Raw genomic sequence first — 12,720 nt, 5'->3', positions numbered from 1 at the left:
TGAAAATTTCATGAAAATCCGTTCATAACTTTTTGAGTTATCTTAAACACAAACAGATAAACGAGGGTCAAACCTCGGCAGAGGTAATTATTGACAGATTTAGCCTGAGGTTGGATGTTTTAACATGGCAGGACATTTTGACGTGACACTGGAATAATGGAAAAAGACTGGTGGTTTCTGAGCCCGTAGCTGCTGGGAAACAGCTAGAAATGTACATAACATCACTGTGCCATCCAAAGAATTCAGAAGCAGAGTTTAAAGGTATTGTCGTGCTACTTTAAAACCCAATGAGTTAGCATATTAGTATTCTAATCTACAGACACTACATGGCTTGATTATATGGATTTTGATTTATGACCATTTTGCCATTGGAAACCCCCAAACTGGGGAAATTCCCCCAGTGGAGATGCAACATACAGTCTGTATTTCATTAATATAAGAAGTGATGTAGACAGCTGCTCATGTAGGCCATTTTCCTTTATTACTCTCAATTCTTTCTTTCTTTTGGGCTTTTCCATTAGTTGGTGGCATCTGGTACCTTGTTAGCACCGACTTGGCCAGGCTTCCATGTGAATCGAGCCAGATGTGACGTTGACACACTGCAGGACACTGATTGGCCAGGGAGCAATGTTACTGGGTGAGTCACGAGAAAAAACTTCACAGTACTTTTCTGGAGTACTTTATTTTATTTAGTGACTGACAGAATGTCACAGGCCAGGCAACGTTATGTGTTACATAACGGTTATGTTGCAGGACTTTCAGGCTGCTTTGGCATAATGACCCCAACAACATGGTTTGAATGGAAAATGACCTAAAGTCAGTACATCTGAGCAGGTACTGGTGGAAAGGGGCTTTCAGCCTTCTGAAATAGAGATTAGAAACACTAACTGGTTGTGAGATGTCCTTTTCATAGTATAATCCAGGTGTGTCTACTGGTCCAAGAAAGCTAATATTCTACAACTTTTAGGCGTTTTCCACACATAGCCAGGGGATCTCACAAAGCAAAGATATTTTTCTCTGCCATCCACACAAAAACGCAGGTTTATGCACTCAAAAATGATTCTTTAAAAAAAACTTTGGAGCATAGTGAAGATTTGCAAATGCTCCATCTGCATGTGAACATATATAACCGGCCGTTTTAGGTTTTGAAACGTCACCATCTGCAACATAAAATACCATGACGACACATGTGCGACTTTGGTTTACAACAGCATGGATGTCCTCAAACTGTGTTGGTGTTATCTGTGGTCCAGGAGCTTTGTGTTTGTTTGTCTTTACACTGCCGTCGGTATTTCTCCACATAGACAAACAAAAAGACAAAATTAGGGACAGTTATTTTCCACCACCTAACCATACCATGTTCGAAGTATGTTTTGTGGAAGTGACGTTGTGGGACAGAAGGTTTTGATTGGATAGGATTTGGGGCGCAACTGTGGCCTAAAGGTGTGATGTGCTTATGAGTGCGCTTAACAAAGTGGTTATGTGGATAGGTATGGATGGATTTCTTTTTGAAAAATGAGGTGGTGTGGATTCATTTTTTTTACTGGCCAGAGAGGAGGGGGAGATGTTCAGTTTTTACTAAAACCCGCTACATGTGTACATGGTCTTAGATGCGCCCCTTGAGGACTGGACCTGGGCACCACTGGTCTAATCCATCCATTGGAAAGGAAACGGTGGCCGCTTGCAAGATTTTGTTAACTAGGAAGCAGATTCAGGCTCACATAAGATCAGTAAAAACCACAAACATGAGGTGATGGCAGTTCGCAAGTCACAGATAGAACCCACATTATTTTATACAAGGATGAAATAAAAGGGAGTTGGTGGGAAAGGCGCCAACTTCTTAGCAATCTGACTGGAGTAAGCAGTATAGGAAATGGATGGACGTACATAAATAAGACAAACAAACAAGAAGAGCATTATCTGTTTGGGATGACAGAGTTTCTTACTTTATGACTTCAATAAAGAAACATCTTTTAGTTTTAAAAAGTGCATTTCTGAACTTAAAGCTATTGTAGGTAATCTTGCTCGGGGACATTTTTCTTTTACTCTAGGTGAAGTGGTTTCTCTTTCTGATTGTAGTTTATACAATTTGTAATCATGAACAATAAAAAATATCGTTAAACCCCTCAGTTTACTGTAAATCTTTAAAAACGTTTGGGCCGAAATGAAGTTGTTCATTTCTTATATTTCGTAAGCTTCTCCTCCCGGCTCCCCTCCTCCCCCCTCCTGTGGTTATACCTGATAACCACACCCTGCATACAAATAGCGTGTTAGGATGAAAATACAAAGTAGTGAAGAAGAAACTCCGAAGGTAAACATGGCTGAGAAAATGCAGAAAGGATTTCCCGACCCGACTTGGTTTATTTGCCTCCTCCCACTGAACAGCCAAGAAAGAGAGAATTGTTGGTGGAAAAAGCTGCAAATAAAATAGCCTTGGATCACGCAAGGAGCAAAACCAGGAGGAACCAAGACAGAAGGCTACTTTCACATCTTGCCAGCTCCCCAACATTACCTGCCCCAGCTTTAAAAGGATGTTTGGGAACCTTAGCAACTCCAGTAAAAGGAATGAAAAAAAGCACGTGCACAGAATAAAGGTTGTTTCCACCATTTTTAACATGCCGATTATTATGTAATATGGTCATTTTGTTAAGAAACAACAAAAGGTGTGGGCCTTTCCAAATGTTTCATTAATAACAGAATCACAAGTCAAGTCATAAATGTATGTCAAAGTCATTATTTAATTAGATATCGTACAAAAAGATTGGCACTGACATAACAGGTGTTACAATGATGCTGAATGCTAAACAATATGGTTGCAGTGAAAAGATCAGAAATTCTTGTAAACAAATTGATATTTTTGTTTGAATCCAGACTCAAAATGTAAAAAAAAATTCAAATGTCTGCGATGGATCGGAGATGAATCGATGGGATTAGCCGTGATGGGCGAACTGTTTCTTACATTTTGAACCCTTTAAAGGTAGAGTATGTACGATTTTCAATATTTTCAAAATAAATTAACTAAAAAAATAACTACAATCATAATTAGATTTTTTAAACATGTAGGTTCCAGTCGGTCCATATTAGATGCGTTATTAAATTACAAGTTTAATTAATTACAAAGACCCTTCTTGAATGTTTTCTGACCAGTAAAAAAAAAAAAAAAAAAAAAAAAAACTTTTTTCCACCAGTAGGGGGAGTATAAGTCCATTTATTGCAGAGCGGCTCTGAGCTACAGCTCACAAGTGATTCCTGCCCTCATTGGAGCTGGCAAGGAGGAGGGGTGAGGGGTGAGTTTTGCTCATTACTGCCAACCTGTGGTCGTTTGTGGAGGTAGCAGTTTTGTGGTTTTGCTCACGACCTGGTGTTTGCCACCTGGTGGTGGAAAGAATTGCCTTGAAATCTTACATACTCTGCCTTTAAATACCAAATTTGAACCCTTTAAATACCAAAAGAAAATCTATTTTAGATAGATTTTAGATTTGGCATTTAGATTTTTAGATTTGGTATTAGATTGGCATTTGGTATTAGATTTGGTATTTAGATTTTATAATAGATTTTCTTTTGGTATTTAAAGGGTTTGATTTATTTCCTAAATAGATCTTTGGTCATGTCATAGTTACCGCTGCATCGTCAGGTAATTCTGAATTTGGAAGACAAAGCATGGTGAGGTCTGCAGTTGTCACCACTGAAAGCATGAACAGAGCCTCATGGAAAGCTTTAAGACTAGAGAAGTACTTGTAAGGAAATCCCTTCATTCTAAAGCACAGAAGAGGGCCCATTGGCTGGATCAAAGGACATCTGACTCTATAGAAGTTTTGGATTTGCATGGCTCAGTGATTTTACATGATCTGTCGGGGTCGTCCGTAGCTCATGCCCTCCTGACTGGCTCCCTTATTGGACCCCATCTGCAAGCCAATGACGTTCTTTCCTGCCTTTAGCTGCTCGTCGCTAAAGTCTCGCTTGTTCTCTTGTGCTTTCCTGCAACATTAAAAGTGACAATGTTGATCAAGCAGAAAATGACACACTTTGTAAGAGTCTGTTGGCTGATTATGTTGCATCTGACTCACTTAAAGAACCAGTTAGGGTCTCCGTTGTATGTGCCTTCATCCTTGGTGACAGCCAAGCTACCCAGAGCTGAAAGGGTCCTCTGCACCGCAGCCAGGTCCTTACCTGTTCCAGCAAATAAAGTCTGGATTATGAAAGGATCAGTCATCCCACTAAGTTCTTGCCTACTTGGGAACCATGCCAACCTTCCCAGAGGTCTACAGTCTGGAACATGTCCGTCTTAGTGACGCCATACTTCTCCGCAGCGCTGAGGAACTGTGAGATCTGTTCCATCTGCTTGAAGGCCATGGGCGAGCTCTGGACCTTCTTCACCGGTTTCTCTCCGGGGAACAAACTGTTGATAAGTTCACTCAGGACCTGACAAGACAAGATGGGACAAAAAGAGGTAGAGCAGGGGATGAGGAGGAAAAGGGCACGGCGAATATTCATCATCAGGACAGTTCTGCTAGAAACATGTCGTCAAACGGGTGGGGGAGTGTACTCACACATCCGTCTTTCAACCAAGCCTGGAAACCCATTTTGCCGGGTTGTTCGGGCTTTCCCACACCGGAGCCGCACTGGCGGCTGATCCACTCCACCAGGATCTGCTCTAGATCTGGGTCATACTTGCTGTCGATCTTATCCTGAACCTGCCGGCTCATGCCGTAGGATGGACCTTTGTTAGCCATGCCGCCGACGTTCTGGGAGGTGAGAGAGACGACAGAAATGCAGAGAATGAAATCAGGACAATGCGAAACCTTTATGTCTATTGTCTCAGTGTGACAATTGACAGCTCAGGTAATAATTCCTATCAGTTTATTGTAAATCCAAACCAACATTAGCCTTGATGCTACAATGCTTTGTCAGTCTGCTGCCTAAGTGCACAATGCAATGCCAGAAGTTCAGAGTAGCTTTCAAACAACAGCTAGGATTCACACATTGTGGTATTATTTAACATATCTAATTCACCAGCATGAACACTGACAACATGCAGGCCAGAAGCGTGTTTTTAATAAGTGTAAATGCTCAGCGCTAATTCTGAATACCGTTCCCAGACCAGTAGCATTAACAGCATTGTGTCTCCTAATGTACTCCATTCAGCCGCGTCAGAGCCGTCTGCATGTCGGAGGCTAAATGGTGTACAGTGGGAGCTCTGTATCAGCCAGCTGAGTTCCCACACACATTCCCATCATTTAGGCTGTAGGAGTCTGTCAGCAAACACACACCGCCAGCAAAAATGTCTTTTTTTTTTCTTTTTCTTGTCGTTTTATGCCTTTGTATTGCTTCTGGGCCAACAGCCAAGTGCAAAACTCATATCAAAGTGCTGTCAGCACCGTCCAACCTTTGTTGCCATCTTGATGTCAGGTCACGTCAACACTCCTGTTCCTGGGGAGGTTCAGAGTTAGGATATTAAAGATTAAACCGAGGACTCGGGGAGACTTATTTCTGGTACAGGACGAGAGATGCTGTTGCCAGGAGCAACGGTACACTTCTGTTTGTCAGCAATAAACCTTTAACTTTATTTTTAATTGCATTAAGTGACACATAACAGATGATATGGGCATGAAAAATAGTAAACAGGACAATACTTAATATGTACAGAGCATACACTGTATATAAAAGTTGAAGATGGCCATTGGAGTTTGTTATTCAGCTTGCTAAGATTATATTAGACAAATAAATATGACTTGCCAGGTTGGAGCTACTGTTGTTGTTTCAGTCAAGTTTGCTGGCGTGACTCAAAAAAACAAATCTGAATTTAACCACAGGCAGAACAGTTTAATTTCACTGTACGTCTCTATGTTTAGTCTCCAGTTAGAGCAATAAGGAAGTGATGATTTTTAGTTACCGTGTCTGTTTACATGGAGCGCTAACAGTGAAAAAGATCTTTCCTTTCTTCCCTTTCAGAAGGAAACTAATTTTGGAAGCTAAACTAAACCAGATGAGAAGTAAGTTTTGAATCATAAAACCATCAAACAAAAGAAAAAAAACCCAGTTTGACCCATAGAAATGAAATTGACTGAGTTTTAAACAAGTTAAGTGAAAAGAAATGGATTCCTGCCTGGAGCGTCCACAGCGCGTCACCACCAACCCTGTTTAATATTCCTTGCATTCCCTACAGTGCTTTTCCAGACCACCAAAAAACCAAACACACATGCCTGGCACCTCACTCACTCACTTACACCCGCAAGTTTAGATACTCCATCATCGTCTGCTTTTGTGGGCACACACACACACACATTCTCATCCACTATCCTATACTCACTGACATACATCATTATGCAATCTTTATTACAGAGTAATCTTTGTCTGGTATGTTCCTAACTTTCCCTTCTCCCCCTCCTCTTGTTGTTAGCCTCATAAACTTCTCTGCAAGCCACAATTACAAATAACAAACAATACACTCCTTGTAGGAGAAAAAAATAGAAATGAGTTCTACTCGTTGCACGGAGAGAAGAAAAAGCGAGTAGAGAATGTGCTTGCGTGCGTGCATATTTTTGGAGGTTAAGTGAGTCCGTTACGGCCTGTTCTGTTTTGCTGGTATTTATGAGTATCCAGGGTCCTGTTGTTATGCTTGGAGCCCAGCCAAGGATCCAATAAGTCAGGATTATCTTCAAAAACCAGCTTCTGTGCCGTCTGGCTGCCTCTGCTCTCCTATTACAAACTGCTTGTGATATTACTTTTCACCCTTCGCATAATTTCACCAAAAATCTGTTTATTTTTCTGAAGCTACTTCTGCTCAAAGTTGTATTTCAGCTGCAAACAATCGACAAATCCTGCCAGGCTGAGCTGGAGAGAACACCACAGCCTCTGAAAATAATTATAACTAAGGAAAAGTTGCACGGCATGTGCTGTGTTTCTGCCATTACAATGATAAATAGCCAACTGCTGCTGTCACTGCATGAATTAGTATTGTAATTAAATCTGTTTTCATGATTTTAACACAATATTTTGTTTTGAGAACAAATAAACAAAGTTAATGAAACAAGAAAAAGATGAAAAATGAGTTAAAACCACAGCTTATAAGATGGGAAGGGGCTCAAGTAGTCTGGAAGTACTGGATCCCACAAACATGACTTCATTGCATCTGTCCCCACATTCATCCATGCCTCCCTCTTGTGTTTTCCCTGCTCTGTTTCTCTATTACCATGGTAATGCGCCTAATGTCAGAACAGGAAACCAGTGCGAGGGCTGTGGCTGCTGTGGGAGCCCCGTGGGGACGTGGTGTCATGCAGCCCTGCCTCCTCTTCAGTTTTAACCAGCTAACCACCAAATAATGATTTGGTATGAATGAGCCGTGTTTAGTAAACAGCTGTGACTGTAATCACTCCATGCCTCAGTATGAGTTAGAAACAGATGAGTTTAGGGTCTGATGCTCAGAGATGGGCTGTTTTTTTTTACCAGTTCAGTTGCAGGAAGCTGAACCAGCTTAATGATGGATGCCTGGCTCACCATCAGAGCTGGTTTTTATTACAAGGCTCTTGTTTCCTGAAGCCGTAGAGAGAAGTGATGCTCTGAGCTGCCAGACTGTTATGAGCACATAAAGGGATTTAGTGAAACTGCTGCCAAGGCCCTTCACGGCGCTTATTATGCTGACAAACTGTGTAACTGCTGTTTGTCAGAGCTGATGTATTACCTCTGACTTTGATGGCTCAATGCTCCGGAGCCATTTTTACACATTTATGATCAGTACTTGGGCCTTATGAGCCGCTGTGCCGCTGCTTTGTTTATAGGCTGCCACAGTGTAGATAGTGTTATCTGCTCCTGTTGCTGCTGTGCAGAAACCAAGCGGCCCACTGGTACGTCACATCTGCTCTCACTGGAAGCGGGAGCGTGCAGCCGTTGTTAATCATTACGTCGTTATCTGTCTAAATATTTGTAGAATTAGCCTCAAATATAATCAAAAAGATGTTTTTTTTGGTGTTCAAATGTCTGCAAACATTCATGAAACACAGATTTGCCATGTATTTGTGTCCTCATTGGTAAGTCTTCATATCGCTCATACATTTTCGTGTATGTGTCCTTCTAAAACCCATATATGGGAGCAGATCTTTTGATTGTGTAAATGAAACTCTATGGATGGTGCACTGGCAACGATATGCAGCCATTTCTGGCCCTTGTCTGTGGCTCTGCTGTCCTCGCTGAGGAGGGAAAATCATTAATTAACATAACATTTTAGAGCAGCTGAGAGGATATTTGCAACAAGTGGAACTTATCCATGATGGGAAAAACACAATAAAACACACCTTCTTTGATTTAAGTCCATTTTTCAGCAGCTGCACCTTAAATTCCTGCTGTTGCCACTTTGTACACATAGATAAGAAACCGAAGGAACATTATTGATGAGATGTCACGATGGACTTAAAATAAGCCGGCAAAATGCAAATGATGTCATCGCTCACTCAAAAACCCTACTTTACGGGGACTTCATCCTTAACGAAGGAATAAATAAGAAGGATACTCACTGTGTGGAGGGTTAGGTGAGTTCTCTGCTGGCTGCTGGTGCAGTGTGGAGAACCAGTCTGGATACTTGACTGAGTGTTTGTATATCCTTCACAGGGCCCTCCCTCCCAAAAATGCCGGCTTGAAAAGGGAGCAGAAGAGGAAAGATGACTTCACTGGTCTGCTCAGAGACAAGAGGGAGGGTGGAGGAAGGAGAAATAGGAGGGAGAGAGGGGAAGGAAAAAAAGGAAACTTCATCCTTATAAGGCCACGGCCTTTCAGCAGCTGCCTGGCTCGGTGAGTTGCGTCTCCTTCCCTCACGTCAAGCCGAAACGCCCAGCCTTATTTGGGTAGAGCTTTTCCATGTGGAGGAGAGAAACAGCAGCCAGGCAGCTTTGGTTTGGTCAGAGGGAATTCTCCAAATACTTTCACCACATCACTCCTCATTCAAAGAGGCTGAATGGTGTCGAGTGCGAGGAGGATGGGGGATGGAGGGGGAAAAATGACAAGAAAACAGCAAATAACTGGATAAAAGAAAGAGATTAAAGTGATGCTTTAAGATAATAGGAGGACGATGAGGCAAGGAGCAGGATGGGGCAGTAGTCATTATTTAGACAGAGAATTCCTTCTAAGTCCTGGGTACTGTCTTTCCGAAGCTCTCCATTACGAATGCCTTCTGGCATGACAGCCCCATTTGAATGTGTAATGTTCAACATTTGCTTACAGCCCTCAATGGAAAGTTTGAATTTGAGCTCATCACACTCTGGATGGGAAACTCGTATGCGACCACATTAACGGTTAAACACCAGATAAACTCTACAGAGACAAAGAATCAGGTTTCACTCATGATTTTCTGGAAGAGCGGAGCAAAGACGTGTCCATTTTAAAACTTCATCTATACTTTACTTGATATTATTCGTCTGCTTCTGTACTCCATCTGCAGGATGTGAATGAAATACCTTTGCTAGCATTTTCAGCAAGAAACAAACAACAAACCAATAAACTCAGTCACATGCAAATATATCTCCAGTTTCATTGCTGTGCTCCTCTCATTTTAATGCTGTTCCCATCAGCTGGAAGAAGAGCAGAGCCAGATGTGACCGTACACGTTCTTATGCGTCAGATGTTGTTTGGATTCAGAGTTTGCAGCTGGCCCTGATGAAGACAAATAAGATAAAACTGTAATGATCAAGCAAGGGTTGCAATTATCAGCATTTGTTGGTGCCTAATGAGCACTTGAGAACAAAGCAGCTGCATATTTTGTAACAATGTCTGCAAGCAGACTGAATTTAAACCACTGAGTCTCTTATCATTATTCTCACATCTGTTTAAACGCATAAGAACAAAACTTCATATTAAGTATTATATTAAGCATATTGTTGGTTTTGTATGTTTCGTCAAATGGAACTAAACATTTCATGCAATCTGAAACCCTGCATGCAGTGGTAATTAGAGATGTTGGATATTAGCTTTTATTTTTCTAAACCAACATCCGATATACCGATTTTGCCCAACTCTTAATTTTTCCAATACCGATGTCAACCGATGCTGATATTTTGGGAGTGAGTTGTGTCAAACAAACAAAAATATCTGGAAAACTATACATGACATTGCTTATTTTTGAGGAGTTTAAGGAGACTTAGCTGAAGACTTTCATATATATTAGGTGCACATTGTGTAAAATGTAAAAATGTCAATATTGGCTGATATATTATCAATATAGACATCGGCATGGCGATAATATCGACCATCTCTTGCGCAGTTACACAAATGTCACTGCAGACATATCTTTAGATGCACTGACCTTGTCAGTTCTGAAAATATTCACTGAATAGCATTTATTTTATTACATTTATTATTTTTCTTGTTGTGTTCACATCTCTACACCATTAATCTGACAATAATCAGGTTTTCATTAACTCTGCCAAGGAGGTGATGTTTCTGCCTGCTTTATCTTGTTTGTCTGTTAGCAACTTTATGTAAAAACTACTGTGTTTTTACAGAAAGTTGCTTTTTCTGAGACTGGGTTTTGGCTTAACCTAGAGCACATTAAACTCTGAAAGTGATGCAGAAGAAACCTCGGACATAGCTGGTCTGAAAAGAATTGTTCATCCCTGTGAGATAGAGGAATTGCATCATTTTTATGCAACACTGTTAATACACATCATCATAATTCTCACATATCCAAATGAAAAATATATGTGACAGGTATGTAATGCCTCTTGCATAGAATATAATATTATGGTGAGTTCAGTTTAATGTTGAGTAACAGAGTTAACAAACAACATAGGATTAGTATTTTAGCTTTACATTGAAATAAGAGAGAAATTGAGCCTCGTCTCGTCTTCATGCCGCTTATCCGGGGTCGGGTCGCGGGGGCAGCAGCCTAAGCAGGGAAGCCCAGACGTCCCTCTCCCCAGCCACATTTGCCAACTCTGTGGGGGGGATCCCGAGGCGTTCCCAAGCTAGCTGAGAGATATAATCCCTCCAGCGTGTCCTGGGTCTTCCCCGGGGTCTCCTTCCAGAGGGACGTGCCTGGAACACTTCACCAGGGAGGCGTCCAGGAGGCATCCTGACCAGATGCCCGAGCCACCTCAACTGGTTCCTCTCGATGCGGAGGAGCAGTGGCTCTACTCTGAGCCTCGCACCGATCCGTCTGTCGATCTCATGCTCCATCCTTCCCTCACTCGTGAACAAGACCCTGAGATATTTAAACTCCTCCACTTGAGGCAGGACCTGACTCCCGACCCGGAGAGGGCAATCCACCCTATTCCGGCTGAGGACCATGGTCTCAGATTTGAAGGTGCTGATTCCCATCCCAGCCGCTTCACACTCGGCAACGAATCGCTGAAGCGAGAGCTGGAGATCACGACCAGATGAAGCCAACAGGACCACGTCATCTGTAAAAAGCAGGGACCCAATCCTGAGGCCACCAAGCCGGATCCACTCAACACCTCGGCTGCGCCTAGAAATTCTGTCCATATAAGTTATGAACAGAATCGGTGATGAAGAGTCCAACCCCCACCGGAAACGAATCCGACTTACTACCGGTAATGCGGACCAAGCTCTGACACCTGTCGTACAGGGACCGGACAGCCCTTACAAGGGGGTCCGGTACCCCATACTCCCGGAGTACCCCCCACAGGAGCCCCCGGGGGACACGGTCGAATGCCTTCTCCAGGTCCACAAAACACATGTAGACTGGTTGGGCAAACTCCCATGCCCCCTCCAGGACCCCAAAGAGGGTATAGAGCTGGTCCACTGTTCCACGACCAGGACGAAAACCACACTGCTCCTCCTCAATCCGGGATTCGACTATCCGGCGGACCCTCCTCTCCAGTACCCCTGAATAGATCTTACCAGGGAGGCTGAGGAGTGTGATTCCCCTGGAATTGGAACACACCCTCCGGTCCCCCTTCTTAAAAAGGGGGACCACCACCCCAGTCTGCCAATCCAGCGGTACTGCCCCTGATGTCCACGCAATGCTGCAGAGGCGTGTCAGCCAGGACAGCCCCACAGCATCCAGAGCCTTAAGGAACTCCGGGCGGATCTCATCCACCCCCGGGGCCTTGCCGCCAAGGAGCTTTTTGACCACCTCAGCGACTTCAGCCCCAGAGATAGGAGAGTCCACCCCTGAGTCCCCCAGCTCTGCTTCCTCATCGGAAGACGTGTTGGTAGGATTGAGGAGGTCTTCGAAGTACTCCCCGCACCGACCCACAACGTCCCAAGTTGAGGTCAGCAGCTCCCCACCTCCACTGTACACAGTATTGATGGAGCACTGCTTCCCCCTCCTGAGCCGCCGGATGGTGGACCAGAATCGCCGTACGGAAGTCTTTCTCCATGGCCTCGCCGAACTCCTCCCATGCCCGAGTTTTTGCCTCGGCAACAGCCGAAGCCGCATGCCGCTTAGCCCGCCGGTACCCATCAGCTGCCTCCAGAGTCCCACAGGCCAAGAAGGCCCGATAGGACTCCTTCTTCAGCTTGACAGCATCCCTCACTGCTGGTGTCCACCAACGAGTCCTGGGATTACCGCCACGACAGGCACCAACGACCTTACAGCCACTGCTCCGGCCGGCCGCCTCAGCAATAGAGGCACGGAACACAGCCCATTCGGACTCAATGTCCCCCGCCTCACTCGGGACATGTTCGAAGCTCTGCTGAAGGTGGGAGTTGAAGCTCGCTCTGACAGGGGACTCAGGCAGATGTTCCCAGCAGACCCTCACAACACGTTTG

At 43.6% G+C, this 12,720-nt stretch overlaps 1 protein-coding gene across 2 annotated transcripts; it reads right to left on the bottom strand.

The window, feature by feature from the left end:
• Nucleotides 1-2,724: 2,724 nt before the first annotated feature.
• Nucleotides 2,725-8,650, bottom strand: tagln (transgelin). 2 transcript variants are annotated; one of them, XM_079246252.1, is made up of 6 exons: nt 8,511-8,642; nt 5,387-5,430; nt 4,551-4,745; nt 4,251-4,422; nt 4,068-4,170; nt 2,725-3,978 (listed from the first exon to the last, which is right to left on the bottom strand). In XM_079246252.1, the coding sequence occupies exons 2-6, from the start codon at nt 5,396-5,398 to the stop codon at nt 3,840-3,842; spliced, it is 621 nt and encodes a 206-aa protein (XP_079102378.1). In that variant the 5' UTR covers nt 5,399-5,430; nt 8,511-8,642; the 3' UTR covers nt 2,725-3,839. The 2 variants fall into 2 exon arrangements, with proteins under 2 accessions (XP_079102378.1, XP_079102379.1); XM_079246253.1 differs by lacking the exon at nt 5,387-5,430 and having other exon boundaries at nt 8,511-8,650.
• Between the last annotated feature and the right edge of the window lie 4,070 nt (nt 8,651-12,720).

This window comes from Telmatherina bonti (genome assembly GCF_933228915.1).
Source record: "Telmatherina bonti genome assembly, chromosome: 9".
Classification (NCBI taxonomy): Eukaryota; Metazoa; Chordata; class Actinopteri; order Atheriniformes; family Telmatherinidae; genus Telmatherina; species Telmatherina bonti.
Note: the sequence above shows the minus strand (reverse complement) of the source record. Positions and strands in the feature narration are given on the sequence as shown.

What these genes read in the sequence shown, in the direction of transcription:
- tagln (XM_079246252.1), bottom strand. An exon ending in GACTGTAGACCTCTGGGAAG is followed by an intron (nt 4,171 to 4,250) that starts GTTGGCATGGTT and finishes TTGCTGGAACAG; the next exon opens with GTAAGGACCTGGCTGCGGTG. An exon ending in GACCCTAACTGGTTCTTTAA is followed by an intron (nt 3,979 to 4,067) that starts GTGAGTCAGATG and finishes TTAATGTTGCAG; the next exon opens with GAAAGCACAAGAGAACAAGC.